Here is a 23271-nt window from a genome sequence, read left to right as displayed (position 1 = left end):
TTGAACGTTTCACGTAGATGATTTCGCCTGGTGCCTTTTTAGAGTTGTTGTTTTTGTTGTTGTTGCTGTTATTGTGGTGAGCCGGCCGAAGTGGCCGTGCGGTTCTAGGCGCTGCAGTCTGGAACCGCGTGACGGCTACGGTCGCAGGTTCGAATCCTGCCTCGGGCATGGGTGTGTGTGATGTCCTTAGGTTAGTTAGGTTTAACTAGTTCTAAGTTCTAGGGGACTAATGACCACAGAAGTTGAGTCCCATAGTACTCAGAGCCATTTTTTTGTTATTGTGGTCTTCACTCCGAAGATTGGTTTGATGCAGCTCTCCATGCTGCTCTATCCTGTGGAAGCCTCTTCACCTCCGAATAACTACTGCAACTTCCATCCTTCTGGATCTGCTTACTGTATTCATCTCTTGGTCTCCCTTTACGATTTTACCCCTGACACTTCCCTCCAGTACCGACTGGTGATCCCTTGATGTCTCAGAATGTATGCTATTAACCAATCCCTTCTTATAGTCAGTTTATGCCACAAATCTCCATTCTCACCGTATCGGTAGTAGGATGCTGATAATGCTGGCATTTGTTAGGATAGAAAGCTAAGTGCGTTTTCATTCCAAGTAGAGTGACTTATATCCCGCCCACCCCCTGCAGTTGGCAGCTGTAGAGAAATACTAATTGGAGGTCATCAAATTGTTAATATACTTTCAAATCTGTACCTTGTCCATGAAGGAAAATACGAACGGCGAGAAAAGTATATAAAATCTTATTTGAAATAAAATTACTTCACACACTCTCAAAAAATACAGTTACATCAGTAATATACGCTGAAGCGCCAAAGTAACTCTTATAAGCATGCGTTTGCGAATACAGAGATAAGTAAACAGGCAGAATACGGCGCTGCGGTCGGCTGAGCCTGTATCAGATAACAAGTGTCTAGTGGAATTGTTAGGTCGGTTACTGCTGCTACAATGGCAGATTATCAAGATTTAAATGAGTCTGAACGTGATGTTATAGTCGCCGCAGGAGCGATGGGACACAGAGTCTCCGAGATAGCAATAAAGTGGGGATTTCCCGTACAACCTTTCACGAGCGTACCGTGAATATCAGGAATCCGGTAAAACATCAGATTTCCGACATCGCTGAGGCCAGAAGAAGATCGAACAAGAACGGGAACAAGTACGACTGAAGAGAATTTTTCAGCGTAAAAGAAGTGCAACCGTTCCGGAATTTTCTGCAGATTTCAATACTGGGCCATCACCAAGAGTCAGCGTGCGAATCATTCAACAAAACATCATCGACATGGGCTTTGGAAATCGAAGGCCCACTTGTGTATCCTTGATGACTGCGCGACACAAGCTTTACGCTTCGCCTGGGAGTGTCAACACCGACATTGGACTGTTGATGACTGGAGATATGTTGCCTGGTCGAACGAGTCTCGTTTCAAATTGTATCGAGCAGATGGACATGTAGGGGTATGGAGGCAATGAATCCGTGGGCCCTGCATGGCAGAAGGGGACTGTTTAAGTTAGTGGAGTCTCTGTAATGGTATGGAGCGTGTGCAGTTGGAGTGATATGGAACACTTGATACGACTAGATATGAATCTGACAGGTGACACATACGTAAGCATCCTGTCTCATCCCCTCCATCCATTCATGTACATTGTGCATTCCGACGGACTTGGGCAGTTCCAGCAGGACAATGCGACACCCAACACGTCCAGAAGTGCTACAGAGTGGTTCCAGGAACATAATTCTGAGTTTAAACACTTCCGCTGGCCAGCGAACGCCCAGACATGAATATTATTGAGCATATCTGGGAGGCCTTGCAACGTGCTGTTGAGAAGAGACTTCCACCGCCTCATACTCTTACGGATTTATGGACAGCCCTGCAGGATTCCTGGTGTCAGTTCCCTCCAGAACTACTTCAGATATTAGTCGAGTCTATGGCACGTCGTGTTGCAGTACTTCTACGTGCTCACGGGGGCCCTACACGATGTTCGGCTCTTCAGTGTATATCGTCACAGTGCGACCCACACAGTCTGCATGTAGTTATTGAGATAGATGGGAACAAATGAAAAGTGGAAATGTCAAACGTTTTAAATACCATTTTTTTACAAAGCGCGTTTACAGTGCAGTAGAGTTGGCGGTGCTCCGCTGCGTGTCCCTAAAGGTGTTCCAAGTGTCAAATCATGAAGAAAATGTTTCTTTCATTACGGGGTGGTGCATGCTCTTTCCCTCTGGAGCTCATCTACATCTACATCTACATTGCAGTCCACAGGTCACATAATGGTGTGTGGCGGATGGTACTTCTGGTACCACTGGCTGATGCCCTTACTCTGTCCCATTCGCGTATGGCGTATAGGAAGAACGATTGTCGATAACCGTCTGCATTATCTCTAATTTCTCAAATTTCCTCAACGTGGTCATCGCACAAAATGTGTGCGGGAGGAAGTAATGTTGTCCGACTCTTCTCGGAAAGTGGGCTCTCGAAAGCTCAGTAGTAGACCTCTCAGTGGTGCACAACGCCTCTTTTGTAATGTCTGCTGATGGAGTTTGTTGAGCATATAGGTAACGCTCTCGCGCCTACTAAACGATCTCATGACAAAACGGGCCACTCTTTGTTGGATCATCTTCATCTCTTCCATCAGTTCTAAGGATCGGATATTGATGATTAATATTCAAGAATCTCTCGAACAAACGCTTTATCAACAGCTTCCTTCGTGAATGAGCTAGATTTCCATAATATTCTTCTAATGAAACTGTCTGGAATCTGCTTTTCCTACAATTGGTTGTATGTGGTCATTCCATTTAAGGCCGCTCTGGAAAGTTACTCCCAGTACTTTACGGTGCATAGTGTTTCTATCAGTTTCTGATAAATAGTGTAGTTGTACAGTAGAGTATTTTTTTCTTATGTAAGTTCAGTATGTTACGTTTATTTACGTTTCGTGTCAACTGCCAGTGCGTGCGCCATCAACCCTCTGAAGGTCATTTTACAAATCTATATGCGGTGAAACATTTTCATTACATGGGCCTTATCTCTGTATCTTTTGCTTCAGGGCCAGTGCGGTGTCTGAGTATTTGAATAGATGATCTCGAATCGCTTCCTGATTTTAAATAAGAACAGAATGTCTCAGGCTTTTTACCCTGGTCAGTTGACACACATTAGCTTCAAAGTCATTGATCGCTTATTGTTCTCCTAACGCTGAATTACGTTTCATTCAGCTTTTGTTTCTCACTTCGGCTTTGACTTCTCTTTAACCTGAGACGAAGCTATTAATTCAAAACTGCTGTACTTCTGTAATTCTATCTCATGTGTTATTAATAGGAATTATAATAAAAACTTTCTGTTGGCACTTACACACACACAGTTCCCTGGTATAGTGGTTAGAAAGTTCTTCATAAGTGATTTATATCCTAATTTATCTCATCATTTTTTTGCAGTGATTAAGAAAAGAGCACTGAGAAATACATTCTCAGTGTTTTGGACACATATAAGCTATGTACTCTTTTTTTTTCCTTAATGGATTTCAATTACCCCCACCCCAAGAGGGTGGGGTGGGCTGGCAGCAACATAATATGGTGCTCTACAGCCTACTGAAAAGTTAAGGAACATAATGAGAAAATAAACAAACAAGAAAAACAGGCGATAAAACGGTGACATTGTAAAAAAAACTGTAAAATGGCAGGAAGTTGTGGAATTTAAAATACAAAAACACTGTGGTGACGATGCATGTGAATGGAGACACACAAGAAGTAGACAGGCACAATTAAAACAACATGGCGACAGTGTGGTTTCTGTTTGCATGAAATAGAAAATACAACTAGCGATATTATGGTGGCTGTTCCCAACACTGACAGGAGACGCACAACACTGAACACTCACTTATAACAGCACTATACAGGTGACACGGTGGCAGACGGGGGTGGGGGGAGGACCCGGACCTATGAGGTAGAAGAGGGGGGGGGGGAGGAGAGGGAAAAGAAAAAGGGGAGCCGATGGAGGGAGGGGACATAGAAAAAGGGGGGCGCTGGTCGGACGCAAGAAGGAGTGGGAAAAGCAGTGGAGGGGAGAGCAAAAAAGACTCAGGGGAGAGAAGGAAGGCAGAGAGAGGATAGGTGGGGAAAAAACATAATGGATGGTGGGTGGAGAGGGAGCGCAGGGAAAGGACAGAGGAAGGGAGGGGGAGGTGAGGATCAGAGTTGATTGGAGGGATAAATGGAGGGAGAAGGGGCATCATCCAGGAGAGGGAGTCGGTGGAAGCCACCTTGAGAAGGGAGATGAAGGGTGTAGAGGTGAAGGGTAGGGGGGACACAACAGTGAAGGTACGGCAGGGGGCAGGGATGATAGAGGAGAGGAGCAACCAGGGGATGAGGGGGATCAAGGTGGCAGGAGGTGTAGAGGACACGGATATGTTCGAAGAAAAGGAGCAGATGGGGGAAAAGAATCAGGTCATAGAGGATCCGTGTGGGGGACAGGAGGTGTATATGGAAGGCGAGGTGGAGTGCATGTTGCTCGAGGATCTGGAGGGACTTATAGAATCTATGTACTTGTACAAAAATAAATACATAGTTTTCGGTTCTCATGACAAATGTGAGATTTTTCACTCTTCAAATACCTGAAATAAATCTATGTATACATCAATGTAGTGGGTGGTTGTAGTTCTACTTTCTCTACATAACACCTTATACCACAAAAAACTAATCACCGTACGAGTATCAAACTTGGTAGCATTCACGTCCAGAGGTGCATGATTTCCATGCATACAGGGCCACCATCCAGTTCCAGCTATGGTCACCAGGTGCCGTGATCACTCATTGTGATTCATAGTCTCACACACCTGACCAGTTGGAGTGCGCTTATTGATGTGTCAAGATAAGAGTGGACCAAAGGAGCAGGGCTTCATTAGTAAAGCTCTATTATCAAAACAGTAATATTGCAGCTGCACTTAGAGAATACCGCCAGCTGAAAAGATTACTGAAGTGTCCTCTTTTTCCACCTGCTATACGGAGCATGACGAAGAAGTTCGAATCAACTGGAAATCTGGACGTCGCTCTGGAAAGAGGCCGACGACCGGTTGCACCATAGTTGGTTGATGAAATCGCTGTTGCTAAGGTGGACAACGTGGGTTGCAATTTCCAATCCTCAGGCAGTGCATGTGCTGTGAGACGACAGTTGAACATCTCGTGGTCCACGTTACGGAAAGTGCTTCGAAACATTCTCAAATGATATCCGTACAAGATCTGTATTGTACACTAGCTTGCACCACGTGATGACTTCGCTCTCCACTTTCTCGCAACGATTTGACGAGGGCTGGCCCTGGACCATCCTATGGACAAACGAAGCTCATTTTTCTCTGCCTATTAAGGTGAACACAAGGAATTGGCGAATGTGGGGATCTTCAGCTTGAGTCACTGGGCATGCAGTGCCTCTGGATGGTGAACGTGTCACCGTATGGTGCGGCTTCACGGCTATGTTCGTTATTGGCCCATTGTTTTTTGAACGGGTTGGCGCTCAAGGACCAAAGACCTTCAGTGTGACTGGCCAGCTTTACTGCGATTTGCTTCGCCATTGCATACCCAGCCTTACAGGAGAGAGACGCATTGAACTCAACAGTTTTCATGCAAGATGAGGCCCCACGGCACATTGCTCGTGAAGTTCACCTGTTTCGACCGAATTATCAGCCGATCGTTTCTACATGCTTGGCCGGCACATCAACTTATCTCACTCCCTGTGAATTCTGGTTGTAGGGCTACCTGAAGGACAGGGTTTACCAGTGGAACATTCCACACATGTGCTGATCTGAAGCGCAGCATATCAAGAGATATAGCCAGCATGCCTATGTACATGCTTTGTTCTGCTTTGCAGAATGCACCCTGCGCTTTCAGACTCTTCTGGACACTGATGGCAGCCATACTGAGCCCCTTTTGTAGCAGTAGTGATACCGGTACGTAGTGGTATCATATGCCGTAGAAACACATTAAAAGTGTTTCAACTTAATTGATATTGCATTATTTCTCTTCCCCATGTCCTTGACATTAATACTACCTAGTTTGGTATCGTACGGTAATTAGTTTCCGTGTTATAACGTGCTAAATAGGGAAAGTTTAATTATAGCCAGCCAGAGTTTTGGTAGGCAGCTTCTCATTCCGGAGTGACTATTCGGTATCTTACGTATCAAGATATATGCGTATATTAATACAGTACTTTTTACTCCTGCTAATGTTTATAAACATTTTAAGCTTATCATTAAAAAAAGTTGAACGCTACCGTGTTTACTGACACTGCATGTACTTGAATATTAGTGTAGGGTTTTTTCTGTACGCATATAATTTTTGAGCGATTGCTCTTGTTGAGTCTATCTAGGAAAGCGGAGTTGATGTGGAAAAGAAATAATGAAAAAAATAGGAGTCAGTATTTTCATTAGAGGACGTAACAAAATACTACAATTCATTGAAAGGAATATGGAAGTTTATTCGTTTACTAGGTGTAGAGATTATACATATGCTACATATCTAACACTAAAATAATCACTATTACATACCTACAGTTTAAGTTGTTCGCTGTTACTAGGCAACTAAACATACTCGTATACGTCGTACATAAGTTGAGAGGAATCACTATGAGACTACGAGGAGTAAAATGAAAAAGATATGCATTCTAGACGCTGTAATCCTGTAGAAGGCAGTATCAACTCCAGCTGACCTGTTTCAATGTTCATTTGGAGTCGGATTTGCATTTTTAGCAACTTTTTTTTCAGTGTTCTACCGTATGAAATTCTTTCCGGCTCTGTCATTATTCTGCCACGGCTTCATTCTACTGTTTTCTAAGTCATTCATTGTAACATATTATTTACTGTAACATCTCTGGTTTAAATATTTGTTGAGCTGGGCCGGCCGTTGTGGCCGAGCGGTTCTAGGCGCTTCAGTCCGGAACCGCACAACCGCTACGTCGCAGGTTCGAATCCTGCCTCCGGCATGGATGGGTGTGATGTCCTTTGATTAGTTAGGTTTAAGTAGTTCTAAGTTCTAGGGGACTGATGACCTCAGATGTTAAGTCCCATAGTGCTTAGAGCCATTTGAACTATTTTGTTGAGCTACAACAAAGAGATGGGCAGTAGTCATTTCAAGCTTTGGTCGATGCATAGATGCTGCAATTCTACATGTTTAGTATATCTAATAGCTGCATTAGAATTACTGTTTACTCTCTTAGTCATTATAAGCATTATCGTTTTTCAAGAGAAATTTTTACCGTTACATTTCAAGTTCGCAGCTGTTCAACAGCTTAATGTGACTAGACAGTCTTACATGTTTCCGTTATACAGGGTTAACGTTAATAAAACCGACAAAATTCCAGGGACGGATTCATGAATGGAATTGGAGGGAAAATGTTCCTATGAGCATGTGTCCGGAAATGGACTGTGAGTCCACACATTGGATCTGTGCCTATGCGGATGAGACGCCTGCAGCCCACCGATGAAGATTATGTGGAAAGATGCTGCTAGGTCTAGTAAAGGTTGCTTCGTTGGCATAAAGGGCTGATGATAGAAATCCCATAATTGCAATGGTCTGTTGCAAATAACAGAGACACAATGCTCCCGTAGAGGGAAATCCGCTCCTGATAATCCTTGCACACGTTGCAGATGGTAGGGATGATCGCGGTCGTCCTGCAGGATACACATAATCGTACTTTAGCCTATACGATGTTGGCGGATCACTTGCCTGGAGCTTGTAGTACGGTTCGTCCCAATTTTCTGAAGAACACGGTCCTCCAGACCTTGTGTATGCACAGTCCACCGCCTTCCTGCACGTTTGTCCGTCTCAAAGGGCGAATGATCACACGAACGTCCAAAAAGAGCTAGAAATGTTGTGTGATGTGGTTGGTGTCTGTGAGGATACTAGTTCCAATGTAGCAGTGCTGCCTCTCGACCGTTTTCATCTACATGGTGGTACACAAACACCATCTCGGCTTGCTCACGACGTGAGTATCGGATCATTCTGTTGCTTACAGTACGTTGCGTTAATTACACAGCCTGCAACACACAAGCAGCACACGGCACATGGTCAGAGCAACTTTCATCCGTCAGCGCCATCTATCGTGGCTGCAATGCATTTCCGGATACATGTTCATGGGACCTTTCTTGTTCTATTTCCAGTCACGAATACGTCCCCGCACTTTGTCGGTTTCATTAACTTTCACCCTGTGTACTAAAGTTGAAATAAAATTTCCAGAAATTTTCATGATTGTTCTGCTACCGCTCGACAACTTCCAGAAACAAATGATGACTACCTACACTCCACATAGTATTCAGTTTTTCTCTGGCATCTTTCTTTGTTTCAAATTGGATATTCTCCTCTTAACACAGAGCCGAGGATTTTCTCTATGTTCTATCTGTTTCTAATTCTATTATGTTTAGTTCCTTCTCCTGCTACTATTCGTGCTATTACGACAGTAATGACAACACCTATATATACTACTACTAACACAATAACTACTTATAATACCATTCTTCCTCATTGGAGATACAAAGCCATATCCTTAAGGAATCAGTGCAGCATTTTTATGGTTTAAAACGTTATTTATGTAAACTTTTCTATCATTTCAAAACTGTTTTCGGCTTTTTAAGCCATTTTTCGTCAATAAATGGGTTCAAAAATGGTTCAAATGGCTCTGAGCACTATGGGACTTAACATCTACGGTCATCAGTCCCCTAGAACTTAGAACTACTTAAACCTAACTAACCTAAGGACAACACACAACACCCATTCATCGCAAGGCAGAGAAAATCCCTGAACCCAATAAATGGGAACACAGTGTTGTGAAAGTAAATTAAGCGAAAGATAGATACCTACGAAAGTTGTCGTATTAACAAAAATAGCAGCGAATTCATGTTTTGTGTTTCCATTAGTTTTACTTTGCAAATGTTCTTGATGTTTCGACAGTTAGTTTTTACGCAAACAGCGGGAAATGTGCAAAAACGTTATCTTAACCAAAGAATGAAAGTGAGTGTCGTCTACTAATTTCAAAGATCTTTTTGTATACATGTATACATGTATTCCCATTTTGCAACGGTAATATAATGCGCTATTCTCTACAGATAATCACTGGACAATCGCTTAACAAGCAGAAATCTTTCGTGAAACGAAGAAAATAAATATCAGCTTTTGTGGGAAAGAGTGTCTCATTCATTCATTCTGACGAAAGGTGAATCAGCATCACTTCTGTTTTTAATGAGTGCTACTCGCTGATCTCGTGTCATGCTGTGGCCGGATGTTCAACGTTTCCTGGGCTTCCCTACTGACTTTTCTCGTCGACTGTTTAGTATGTTTAGCTCTTGCGTCAAGTACCACTAGAAGATGAAGAGTATCAAAATATTACTTTACAGTAAATTTTTCGAACGGATCTTGAAACTTCGCTCACTGATTTTCCAATGCTTTATGTAATGGGGCTGCCTAAATCACCATAGTGTTCGCGGGTCGCAACGCTATAATCTAATTGAAGGCGTCAGTTGCTCTGTGGAGTGCTGAGAGAGACTTTGGTGCTGCGGTTGCAGGGTTCGGTTCCCGTGCACAGGAGTGGTCAGCGCGGAGATCCAGGTGCTGCTGCAGCTCAACGTGAGCTCGCACAACCCGCTGCACAACCAGACCTGCCTCAACTTCCGGCGCAACAAGATCTGCCTTAAAGGTCAGTCAGAGACTTGGAACTTCTTGATTACACAATGAATAGAGGTAATATACGGACGAGTTTCGACTACCTTTTTTCAGTAATTTTGTGAAATGTGTATATGTTCAAACTTCGGAAACGTCATATTTGTACATGGAATGCAGACTAATAAAAGGAATGTTACATACGTTTAAAAGTGTTTATATAGTCTCACAAGCTGCGACATTGTCGCGAATAAAGCAGTGACCCGTATATGCAATTAGTTTCATTTACTTTACGTTTATGGTCACAAACTTTTTGTTAACAGGTTACCGGTTTCGGTCTATAACAACCATCATCAGATCTATTTTTATGAAACAGATCTGATGATGGTCATCATAGACCGAAACTGGTAATATGTTAACAAAAAGTTTGTGACCATAGACTTAAAGTAAAGGAAACTTATTGTTTATATAGTTAGCAACCGATGAAATAGATGAACAATATCCTTATAAGAATGAAATACTATGGTAAAGTAGCACTGGAAGATTCAGACGTACTACTGAAGTCATATGTGTCGAACAGCGGAGCGTTTTCCACCAGAGTGAAAGATGGGGATTCTACGCAGTCCCGGTGCGACATGCAGCTCGAATGTGTCTTAATGTTACAAAGTAATGCAGATTTATAAATCAGAAATTTTTTGAGTACCTGAACATGAAATTGCTTATGCTGAATCTTTCGATGCGCAGTTGCACACATCGCACTTCTCAGACTTTTGCTGCATTAACTATACCTACAGATAAGTAAAAGAGCTGTGTTTTCCAGATTCATGTTACTGCAATGCACTAGCTGTCGAAACCGCAGATGAATATATTAGTTACCGACATTCTACTTGATTATTCATACATTAATCATAGTAAGAAAGAGATGTAAAAAAGTGTATCACTCTAAATGAAAACCAAAATTCCTCTACCAATTATAATTCGGCGATCTCTTTAGTAAATGCGTCTTATTTCCTTAATAAGCGCGTTATCCGAAGAAAACTGAAATTATCCTATATTTTGTCGATAACGCCTCAGTAGGAGCAGGGTACTGCACTAAGTGCAATTAGTAACGTAAGTCAGTGTGAACGCTATTTTAGGCCCTGTTTATATATATATATATATATATATATATATATATATATATATATATATGAGCGAGGTTTCTACGACTGCCGCCGCCTCTCGCATCCCACTCTCCGACGTTCACGGTCATTCCAGTCTCCTTCACTAATATCTCTCGCCGCCATTGCTTCGTTGACGTTGTCTTTCCAGCATCTCGCAGGTCTACCGCGCTTTCTTCTTCGATGTGGAGCTCATTGCGATGCACGTTTTGACCGTCTTGCTTCTGGCAAACGCTTAAATGACCATGCCAGAGTAGGCGCTTCATTTCTATGTGCTCCAGGATTGTGCTTTCGACATTCATAACCTCTATGACACTATCTTTTCTAATATGATCAAGCCTGTAATATACACAGCTCCGTCTACAGAAATCCATCTCGGCAGCTAGCAGGCGATCTTTCTGCCTCTGAGCTAGTTCCCACAACTGTGCACCAGGTGTTGTGATACTTTCAATGCTTCTGTGGTAGATGGTATCTTTTGTTCTGTGGGTTATGTTTTCATTCCAGAGAATACCATTTAGTTGTTCTATGGATAGCTTGCCCTGGCCAATTTTATTGCTTTTAGCATCCATACGTCTACCACTGGACGACAGTGTCACTCCCAGGTACTTAAAATTACGACTCCCTTTAACAGTATCAGCACCGAGTTGTAAATCGTTAATAGCACTTTCTCACACCTTCAGATATTCTGTTTTAGATACATTTGTGACAAGAACCCATTTTTCACATTATTCTTTTAATTTGCGGAGCGTGTGATTTGTATCTTCTTCATCTCCAGCTACTAACACTTGGTCGTCAGCAAAAAATAAAGTGAACAAGATCTTATCGTCTATGGGGATACACAGTCCTCCGCATTTCCTTTTCCAGTATTTTAGTGCCTCCTCTAGGTAGATCTTACGGAGTGTAGGGGCGAGTGTGCATCCCTGGCGTAGTCCCTTTGTCACGTCGAGCTCTTGAGATTTCTCACTCCTACCATTGCCATACAACCTTGGTAGAGGAGTCTGACAGCTTTCAGATAGCTCGGTGACACGCCATTATCAGTTAGACCTGTCCATTGCTTGTTCTGTGGAATTGCGGCATAAGCTTTCTGGAGGTCTACAAAGACAAGGTGGGTCGTAAGGCCCCTTGCTGTCCTTTTCTCAACTAGGTTTTTGAGGGTAAATACTACATCAGTACAGGAGCGACCAGATCTGAATCCATTTTGTTATTCAGATTCAGTTATCTCTTCTTCTATCCTCTTTTTTAGGATACGGCCATAGACTCTAGTCATTGATGGCATCACACTAATACTACGATACCTTGCACAGTTTCTCATGTTGCCCTTCTTAAGTGTTTGATGTAATTGTTTCCCTTTTTCCATTCCTTTGGGGTTTCGTCACCTCTAACGCATTTGTCAAAAATCACTGCCAATATTTCAAAGAAGTTTGGCGGCGCTTGTTTGACAGTTCTATAAAAATTAAACCTGGACCTTGCGACTTTATGTTTTTCATGGCATTAATTTCAATTTGGACTTACTTCTGGGTTATCGGTGGTATATTATCATTACTGATTTCAATATCTGGCTGGTTCTCAGTGAATGCCACTCTGTTCTCGGTTAGTAATCCTTGGCAGTGTTGTACCCATTTCCGCATGCTAATAAGGTTTATGTCTACTTTATTTTTATTCTGAATTCTCATTGTTTTTAATACCTTCCAGGTTCTATTTTCTCGCGTATTCCCCATGCTTTTTTGTATATCTTCACCGGTTTTCTGCCAGGATTCGATTTTGGCCTTAATTATTGTTTTCTGTGCATCTTTTCTCCGCTCTCTGTATTCCCGCCAATCATTGTCTGATCTTGAGTGCAATCATTTCTTTCTTCTTACTTTCTACCTTATCTTGTACCGGTGGTTCCAGCAGTCATAACATATTCTATTACTGTCTTGGATTTCCTTTTTTCCCAGTGCTTCATAAGCTGCGTTATGGATGGCTTCTTTAACCATCTCATACATCTTATCTACAGAGGTTTCGTCAATGGCAGCAAGTTTTTTTGCTAGCCTTTGCTCGTACAATAAGCGGGTAGAACTATGGTCAAGGCTTTGTAAATTATTTTGAATTTCCTCTGGTTCACTTTACACTTGGATTTCTGTGTCTTTGATAAACTTGAATAATGTCTTAGACATTAGCAAAAAATGGTCTGATCCGCACTCTGCAGTCCAAAGCCCCGACTTGGAGGTAAAGGTGATTTTTAATCGTGGTTTTCTTCCACTAGACGAATGCCTTTCTGGGGTCAGGGACTCTGTCTATCCGTCCCTTAGGCTACTCTGGGAATGAGGTGCCACTTACGCCAAGTCCGCCGTACCGAAGTCCATCTTCTTCGCCTTCTTTGCCGATGTGGTCTTCACCCGTAACCCTGGGCATGGGTAACGCGTTATACCCCGCGTTACTGGGTCCCCAGCAGAAATTTGCCACCATCTCGAAAGCCGGGCTCACTTCCGCGACATGGACGCGCCTGCTGAGAATTACCTATGTGCGCTTAGAGAAGGGGGCTCTAAGCACTCTGGGCCGGGTTAATGTGCGTGTATGGTTCCACGCACAAAGGCTAGGCACTGTTTTGTGAGTAAAAATCATGGATGCATTTAGCAGGCCAGACTCAGCGGTGGTTCACCTGGACAACATGTTATCTGAAATGTTTGACGAGACTAATGTAACGATCGTCGCCGATTAGTCAACAGAAGTAAACACAATGATTTCTAAAAGATATTTTCTGGAGAATATAGGATGGTGTCATAGTAGAAGTTATTCTGTGTGACAGGCGTCCGACAGTGTGTATTCCCTACAAGGTAGTGCTGAGACGACGTCATTTATTATGGAGTCAACAACGTAAAAATCACGCATTGAGTGGATGGTGGAAGTTGCTTTCCACAGATGAATTCTGCTTCATCCTGACTTGAGCTGCATGTCTGCCTGTAAGGAAACTGATTGCCGTTACAGTTATAGGAACATTGTCAGAAGCCACAGCTTTCACGGTGGTGGTTCTTGTGTGAAGCGGAGTCATACTGGGAAAACATTTTCGTTGATGTCTGGTAGAATACCCTTCAAGGTCAGAGCTACATGTATCAGGTGTTACAGATACGTATGCCGTATTTATCACGTGTAGGTCGTACGGGCTGCCCTTTTATTTAAAGAGGTGCAGGTAGCCGATTTTTTTGCGTGTGAAGTTAGTTTACTGAATGGTGACACCTACCAACCGTATAATAAGTTTCAGCGACTGAATAAGGTGGCAAAATTTTGCCCTGTAGCCGCTGCGAGCCACATCAGGTGCCTCTTTCCTACCAGCTCAACAGGATGCCTACGAAGCTTTTCAACTATCACAGAGAAAATACTGTTTAAGCAAACAAGTGGGTGGGACAAGTAGGTGTGATACACTATTCGTAATTATGAAACCGTAAATGGTGTTAAGGAAGAAGGAGAAATCGCAACGATGAAGGAGATATGTAGTATCATAGCCTACCATTTCGTTTATCATGCCTTTCACCTGGACTGTAAGTTCGTCGAAAATAAGTCTGTTACTAGACAAGAGCCTCACAGATCGTTGATCAATGGTTTGTCTCTCAAAGAGCGCACATATTTGTTGGTTATGAACAGTTCATGGAGAAGCTCTCGCCTCTGTTTATGTTCCTGACCCCAATCCAAAGTGTGGGACGTTATTTAAGTGACGACACCACAGAAGTAAGACACTACGGAATCCGCCTCTTTCTTCAGAGGAGGCGTCGCCGCGAAACGACTCGATCCGGCTGGACCCCGCCTCCCTGGTGACGTCTAGCGGCACCTTTTATGTGGCGGTCGGCTGCGCATGCGCTATGATCGTCGTCGTCATTGCCATCACGTCTGTTGTCTACGTCAAGAGCAAGAAGCTGCGAACCCAGCAGTCGCTGCAGTGAGTATACCACCGATTTCGGCTTATATCCTATGCCCTTTTTATTTGGTTAACATACGTTATTCATATAAATATTTTACATGTAATAGAAAGATGAAAAACAAGTCTTATTTACATACAATATAAGTATAGAAAAAGAGTATACAACCTTATATTGTGCTGTAAAGGATACATGTAAAATAACAGAAAAAGTAGACTCAGTTGTATTAAAGCAATTATGTCCCAACGACATCTTTGAAACTAATTTTGTATTTAAATAGTGCTTTTATTTATTTATTAGTATGATTCACATGCATGAATTATATACTTACAGGTATATAACTATAATATATGTGTACTACAAAAATACAGAAAAGCAAAATTACGTACAAACTAATTGAATGTCAATATCTAAGTTCCTAATCCATATAAGAGCTGTATCACCAGCTTTCATGAGGTCGCCCCAACTCCTCTGATAGGAACGCAAGTATAATAACATAATGTGCTTGATTGTCTGGTTCGCAGCCCATAGTCAAAAACCGGAGACCCTGTATTATTTGTACAGTGAGTCTGCGGATCGACCATGCCCTGTGCGAGCTCTGTTCAGTTTGACCCATAGTTTCTCGTCGAGTTCTTTGCCAGCAATACCACAGTTATACTTTCGGAACTACTCATGCTATTCAGGATTCTCAGTAAGCTGACACTTCCGATCTCACAGGTCTCTCACCTCGATATTACTGGCATCTAGCTGTTTATCTTGCCGTAACGGTAGGTTTCTTGAAGGGAGTCTGTTTCGTTGTAAACTTTTTATGTAATCCCCTATGGGTAATTCCAGGTTCTCCTGTACCTTACGATATCCCTAAGAAGGGCCTCGCTTCTTTGGAATTGTCGGTGGATAGATGTTGCTCAGCAGAGGAAGCCAATAAATGGGCGTTGGTCGGATTGTCCCAGTTGTTAACCTCATATTGTGGTTCAACTTAACGTCGATCAAGTTGGTGTGGCAGCCGTTTAGGGCACAATTCTCTGCTGCTGAAAGACCAGCGCAATGGATGACGTGCAAGAGGTACCTTGTAAAGAAAGTAGAGGTGATCGTATTATGTCCGTTGGAGTTGTTTGTAACAAAATTCGTATCCTAGCGACGATCGCTTTTGTGGATGTTACAAAGTTAACACTCGTGGTTTTAATCATTGAAAATCCGTGTAGGTGTCATATTACGGCACACGCACGAAGTAATTGACAGAGGGGCCGGAGAGGGAGGGAGCACCAGAGGACGTTACACTGTAAGTGTGATGTAAGACATGTAGGACTGCTTCCAAACCAGCACTCGTCCTGGATAAGTCCTTTTTTTTAATCTTCACAATCCTTCAATCACTTCGTTCGTATGGCATAAAATCAGCTTCCACAAACAATGTGTTCAGGTGCAGTACGTACATAGCCAGGAAGGGCATGTAGTTCAGGCACATAAAAATAAACAGTGCCGCTACATTTTTCAGTCAAGGGGAAAAAGCTTCCTTCATCTACCAGACAAACAAAGTGCGTTCATAGCTCACTAGGACACAGCATTATAAGCAGTCGTTAACCTATTAAGTCGCGATGAAGATGAGTCTCACTTGAGTTGCAAATCCATTCACAAAAATCTTGTAAGTTCATCAGGATATCTGAGAAGAAGTCAGCATTTGTGTGGAGGAAATTTTCTCCTAAGCTGCTATTAAAAAAAAAAAAACCTTTACTTTAATGAAAATGACCTCGCAGGGTGTTCAGAGCAACATACGGGTAACATGAATATGTGATTTCGGTTTGCATAGATCTACCGACACCTCATGAGGTCTGACCAAAAATACCAAATTACTACTATATCACGGAGTGAGAAATCAAGTGCGAGTTAACATCGTCAACACTTAAGTGCAAAATATTTGTAAACAACTGACCTATAAGGAGATTCTGAAAAAAAAAAGGAAGTCGTATGGCATTGTCCCCAGCCGTAAATTCAGGCATCTAATCATGCAGGGGTTTCTCAATCGACTCCCAATGACCCTTATTCTCTTACCATGAAAAATTTATGTTTTATCCTCTGAAAGTAGGAGGCATGTTTATGTTGCATGATGGTAAGGAAAGGGACTGCGCGGTCAAAAAGCCTGCTTCCCTTAAATGGCATCAAGGGGACGGCCGGGATTCACAATCACGTCCGACGGACATATCGCCATCAACGGTCCACATGTCTTCAACAGATGAGGCAGTATGAAGAGGTTTGGAATTCAGCTTAGGACACTGGGAAAAGTATTTTGTTTAGGAGCTGTACACCACCACTTCTCCACCTCTTTCTCGCCAAACACTGTTGGTGAACATTCCTTCTACTCAAGAGCCGTGTTCCACGGCAGAGACGTAAGAAACCTCGGCTATGGAGGCGGGTGGTCTCTTGAAAAGATTTGTCATACCACCACATATCATTTTGGAAGACGAATACTACTCGGAAAGTTATTCCTTTGTTGCACCAGCCGACAGAAAACAGTTGTAGCTGACAACGAATGAGTGCCGGACCACGTATAGTCTCAACAGTACCGTTACACCGCAGTGATAACATGATCACAATAGACCGTTCATGCACGATTCCGGCTCGACGCTTGGACACAGAAACCAGTTTAAATCTTCCGTCGTCGAACGTTCGACTCCATTTGATGCACGATGATATGCAGGCTCTCATACAGGTAATTGCGTCGGCTTCCACTGACTACAAAGCACAAACATGTTACTACGGAGCTAACTCTTGCGTGATACCTGCAGCCTCTTGAGTGACAAAGTATTCTCGGAAGTGTCCCGATTGCATCTTTTTACGACAATGGCTGTAGCTGTTAGGCGGTGTCATAGGAAACACGCCCTTCCTTATTGAACGCCATAGCTGACATAACGCCAGTTGTGTTGGGTGCCTTTGGATACAGGACAGGACATCGATTCCTAATTTTGAGATCATTTCAAAAAGCAGAAATCACATCAAGATCCTAAGATTCCACAGCCTTGTTTAGGTAGAGCAGGTCAATTCGCGGCCAAAACTGCTAGCGCGCCTTGGATATTCAGTCAACATGTGTAGCACTTGGTGTGGGGTATAACTGGTCGGCAGCTTGGTCATCACTGTCTTTTACAATGGTGAACAAAATTAAAGAAAGAAACGGAAATTTTTAAAGGTTGTATTTATTTTGCCACAAAAAGTATAAACAGGCGATAGTAAAGAAGAAACAATGTTCAGAATACATAACGTAAACAACTGCTACACGCTTAATGGTAGACAAAAGTAATCCTTGTTTTTTCCAATTTAACGGATTTGCACACACATTCGACAACCCGTTAATGTTCTCAGTATGGAATGTGAAAACCTATAGCAGTAATACAGGTCTGACAACGACGGGGCATGATGTGAATGATGTCATAAATCTCATTTTGAGGCAGTATCGCCAATTCTTCCTGCAGAGCTGCTCGAAAGTTTTGGAGAGTGGTTGGTGGATGCCGACGTGTTGCAACCGGCCTCCCTAATGCATCCCAGACATCCTCTATTTGATTCAGATGTGAAAAGCGGGCAGGCCACACCATCTGTGCAATGTCTTCCACCTCCAAGAACACATCAGTCACCTGTACTCTATGGGGTCGAGCACTATCGTCCCTTAGTACGAAGTATGGGCTCACGGAACCTCGCAACAAAAGCAGATGAGGTCCCAAGATCTCCTCACCATACCTGACAGCAGCTACACCTTGGGCCAATTCACCCATACAGTTTCAAGAAGATGTCTCCGAGTACTCAACATATTCCCTGCCCACACCATTAGGGATTGTCCTCAATACTGATTTCTTTCCCTAATGTTTGGATTCCGATATCATTTTCTACTTTCCCTCCAGATGCGAATCCATCGAGAATCACCCTCTGGACGAAATCTGAGCTCATCTGCGAAAAGAACATTGGCCCATTGTTCGACCGTCCAGTTAATACGTTGACGGCTCCGCTCTAGACGTTTCCTTCTGTGAAGACGCGTCAGACATACACATACAGCGGGTCTCCGACAATAAAGGCTACTCTGTCAAAGCCTTCTGTACACCATTTGCCTCCATACAACGCGTCCAGTGAATGCTGCGAAATCAGATGCCAGTTGACGTACAGTACTAGCGGGTACCGTCCTGCTTTTACAGAATAATTGTGGTCCTCTCTTTCTGATGTTATACGTGGTCGAACCTGCCCTCTTTTTGAGGATACAGTCTCTGTCTCTGTAAACTGTCACCACTCCCGAGAAGCAACAGAACGATTCACATTAAGCCATGGGGCTACATCAGTTTGTGACTGTCCTGCTTCCATTCTTCCCAGGCCCTCAACCACAGAGATTCTGCTATGCGTCTCTGTGCCTTGCTGCACCGTCTGTGACCGTGTCCACAGCGATTGTGGGTATGGGGCTAACAGGCAAGCACTAACCGGTTTGATACGTGAACTGAGGTCATCATTGGCGTGGTTGTCCGTTGTCCGGCATCCCACCTTCCGTGCAGAATACTATCGTAAGCATATCTACAGACAGCTTGTATGATTAGAACGTGAATGAGACAGGATGGAGAAATACGTTTGTCGCTTTAATTTTGGACACCCGTACATTAAGTACCATTCACGTTACTTGGACTCGTATAAGAACCGTGGTAGGGTCCCTTTTGAATTCATGCCACATTATTTAAGGGTATTTGACTGCAACAAATGGCTGTCTGTGTGGTTTCGTAACCATGCTAAGTTGAGTTTCACACCGAACTAGGTGGTGCTGTGGTTATCACACTGGACTGGGAATAGGGATGAGTACGGTTTAACTTCCTGTCAGTCGATCCAGAACTAGGTTTTCCGCGATTTCCCTAAAACGTTTAAGGCTAATACCACAATACTTCCTTATAAATGGTCACAGCAGATTTCCTTTCCCATCTTTCCCTAATCCAAGCTTGGGCTCCCTCGTTATTGATGGGACGTTGAACTCAAATCTCCCTTTCCTGGATAATATAATCTGTAGTAAAAAAAATTCGTAGCATTTACCTTTTCGCAAATTTCAAAAGCGTTTCTGTGCCTCCTATACTCCTGGAAAATCGATTGAAACAGTATTATTCCTAAAATGAGTGAGTATATTACAAAGAGATCTACGCTTATGAGGACTGTTTGAATATTGGACGGCAAGTCGTTGTACTTTTCGTTTTGGGCGGCCTTTCATAAATCCAACTATCATGAGTGGTCAGGTAAAAGCGTTCTGCCCTTCAAAACAAGCCAATATTGTCTGGTAACTGCAGCTTTAAATCAATAGCTACTACCATTACTGTACTGTGTAAGTATTGTTATTGTTGATACATTTTCGGAAGAAACTACGCACTTCACATTTACTGTTCTGAGATTATCATTAATTTTAGATAACAGGACATAAATTAACATAGAAATTCATTTTTTCGTGGCTATTAAATTTTATTAATATAAGAAGTGGCATGGCTGTGAGGAAAGGAGGGAAACGTTATTGAGAGTAACGTTCAAGGTGTAGTGTCATGTGAACATGAGGATGTGGGGTAGTGCTCCGTGTGAAGTCAAACTGCTGTAATGGCTAAGCAAGGACAATATCCTTGGGAGTCACCATGAGTGGCAGACGCTGGCATACAGTTAGAGTGTTCAAGAAAGTTCTGGAAGATTCTGGGAGAATCTCGGTCGTTAGGAGGACCTTGGGAAGAGTCACCGAAAGAAAGCCACAAATGAGTCCCTGAAAAACCAGTATACAAGGGGCTAGTGCAGAGGACCGAGGAGATTAAATAACTGTCAGCAAGGAGTGAACAGCTGGCAGTGAGGAATGAACCTTCAGTACCATCAGTCAGAAGCAGTCATTAGTAGCAAGTACTCACAGTGAATAGCCGTCAGGAGCAGTACCACTGCCGAGCATTGAAGTCATTACGGAGTGACACTTCTATGCTGCTGCAGTAAGGCGCCAAGAAGACTGTACACATCTGAGGGAAGACAACTGAGTTATCGATAAGTATCCAGCAACCTCTATTATCTTCACGTTTTTGCCTGTTACACAAAAAGAAGCGCTATAGAGTTTGTCCCTAGTAGCAATGTGTAACACATATTCATCTATATTTGTATCTACGTCTACATGATTACTCTGCATTTCACAATTAAGTGCTTAGCAGAGGTTTCATCGAACCACCTTTGTGCTATTTCTCTATCGTTCCACTCTCGAACAGGGCGCAAGAAAAACGAACACTTTAATATTTTCGTGCGACCTCTGATTTCTAATATTTTATCATGATGATCATTCCTCCATACGTAGATGGGCGCCAACAAAATATTTTCACATTCTGAGGAAAAAGTTGGTGATTGAAATTTCTTGAGAAGTTCCTGCCGCAGCCTTTGTTTTAATGAGTTCCACCCCAGTTGTCGTATCATATCCGTGGCACGCTCTACTCTGTTTCACAAAAATACAAATCGGGCTGTTCTTCTTTGAACTTTTCAATTTTCTCTGTCAGTCCCATCTGATGCGGATCCCATACCACACAGCAGTACTCTAGAAGACGGCGAACAGTCGTAGTGTAAGCAGTCTCTTTAGTGTGCCTGTTTCATTTTATAAGTGTTCCGTCAATTAATCACAGTCAGTTATTTGCTTTCCCCACAGCATTATAAATGTGAACGTTCCAATTTAAGTTTTTCGTAATTGTAGCCCACAAGCATTCAGTCGAGTTTACAGCCTTAAGGTTTGTGTGATTTATCGTGTAAATGAAATTTAGCCTATCCTTTTCAGTACTCATGTGGACGACTTCACACTCTTCATGATATAGTCAATTTCCACTTTTAGCATCATTCAGATATACTGTGTAAATGGTTTTGCAATTACCTTTGATCATCAGATGACTTTACATGACGGTAAATGACAGTATCATCTATAAACAATCTAAGAAGCCTGTTTAGATAGCTCCAAATGGCTCTTAACATCTGAGATTATCAGTCATTAAAACTGTCTCCTAAATGGTTTATGTAAATGAGGAATATCAGGGGCCCTATAACACTTCCTAGGGAAACCGAAGATGTTGTGCTTTATTCGATGACTTTACGTCAATTATTATGGATTGTGATCTTTCTGACAGGAAATCAGGAGTCCATTCATACAACTGTGACGATACTCCATAGGTACGCAATTTTATTTGAAGTCGCTTGTGAGGAACGGTGTCAAAAGCCTTCTGGAAATACAAAAATCATGGTCTTAATTTGATGCCCCTGTTGATAGCACTCATTACTTTAACAGAGTAAAGAGATAGTTGTGTTTTACATGAACGATATTTTCTGAATCCTTGTTGACTGTTGGTCAATAAACAGTTTACTGCGAGATAATTCATGATGTTCGAGGACAGTGTATGTTCCAAAATCCTACTGAAAATCTATGTTAGTGATATGGATCTGTAATTCAGAAAAATGCTCCTATTACCTTTCTTTGGTATCGATGTCACTTCTGAAACTTTCCAAGTATTAGGGTACGGATCTTCCTTCGAGCGAGTTGTTGTATATGATTGGTAAGTATGTAGCCCTTGTGTCAGCATACTCCGAAAGCCGTTATGAAGTCTGGACCGGAAGCCTTGCGTTTCTTAGGTGTTTTAATCTGCTTCTCTGCACCAAGGTTGTCTACTTCTAAGTTATTCATGTTAAAGTTGTTCTTGATTCGAATTTTGGAATACTGACTTCGTCTTCTCTTGCGAAGGAGTTTCGGAAAACTGTCTTCAGTAGCTCTGCTGTAGCGGCGTTGTCATCAATAAAATCATCATCGTTATCTCATTGATTGCATCTACCACTGGTGTATTTTATATACGAGCAGAATCTCGTTGGATTTGCTGCCAGATTTCGAGACAGGATTTCGTTATGGAAATAATTTAAATTTGCACTACATTTCGAGTTTCTGAAAAATTTCATCAATCTTGGGGTTTTGCGTTCTTTTAAATTTGGCATGTCTTTTTAGTTGCTTCTGCAATAGTATTAGACTCGTTTTGTGTACCGCGGAGATCAGTACTATTTGTTATTAATTTATTTTGTGGGTATCTCTCAATTGCCGTCGATACTTCTTTTTTTTTTTTAGTCCATGCCACATCTGGTCTACGCTTACATAGCCAGTTTGTAATGGGTGGAGACTCTCTTAGGAGGGTGTCAGAGGATTTTTTATATGCTTTTTAAACAGGTGTATGCGCGTTTATTTACGCTGGGTTTGGATGTTACGATATTCAATCTAGCTATAAGATCCTGCGGTCACTATCTTTCTATCATGATGCCCCTTATTTGGTCAGGATTATTTGTTGATAAGAGTTCAGGTATGCTTTCGGAACCATTGCACTTCGAATGTGATCCTGAACTAATTGTTAAAAATAATTTTCTGAGAAGGCACTGAGCAGGATTTTGAACGATTTTTTGTGACTACCATCGACTTTACTCATTTAGTTTGCCAAAGTATCTTGGGTAGGTTGAAGTCAGCACCAGCTATAACTGTATGAGTGGAGTAACAATTTGAGGTGACATTCCAGTTTTCTTTGAACTGTTCAGCAACTATAGCATCTCAGT

At 42.4% G+C, this 23271-nt stretch overlaps 1 protein-coding gene across 1 annotated transcript in view; it reads left to right on the top strand.

Annotated features, from left to right (window-relative positions):
• LOC124622416 (tyrosine-protein kinase Dnt-like) overlaps positions 1–23271 on the top strand; it is a 232390-nt gene that overhangs the window by 149409 nt on the left and 59710 nt on the right. Inside the window, exons 4-5 of the mRNA XM_047148112.1 lie at positions 9545–9675; positions 14537–14711. Coding sequence (XP_047004068.1) covers positions 9545–9675; positions 14537–14711 — 306 coding nt within the window. The remainder of the gene's footprint in view (positions 1–9544; positions 9676–14536; positions 14712–23271) is intronic.

This window comes from Schistocerca americana, chromosome 1, assembly GCF_021461395.2.
Source record: "Schistocerca americana isolate TAMUIC-IGC-003095 chromosome 1, iqSchAmer2.1, whole genome shotgun sequence".
Classification (NCBI taxonomy): Eukaryota; Metazoa; Arthropoda; class Insecta; order Orthoptera; family Acrididae; genus Schistocerca; species Schistocerca americana.
This window is presented reverse-complemented; position numbering and strand designations above follow the sequence as displayed.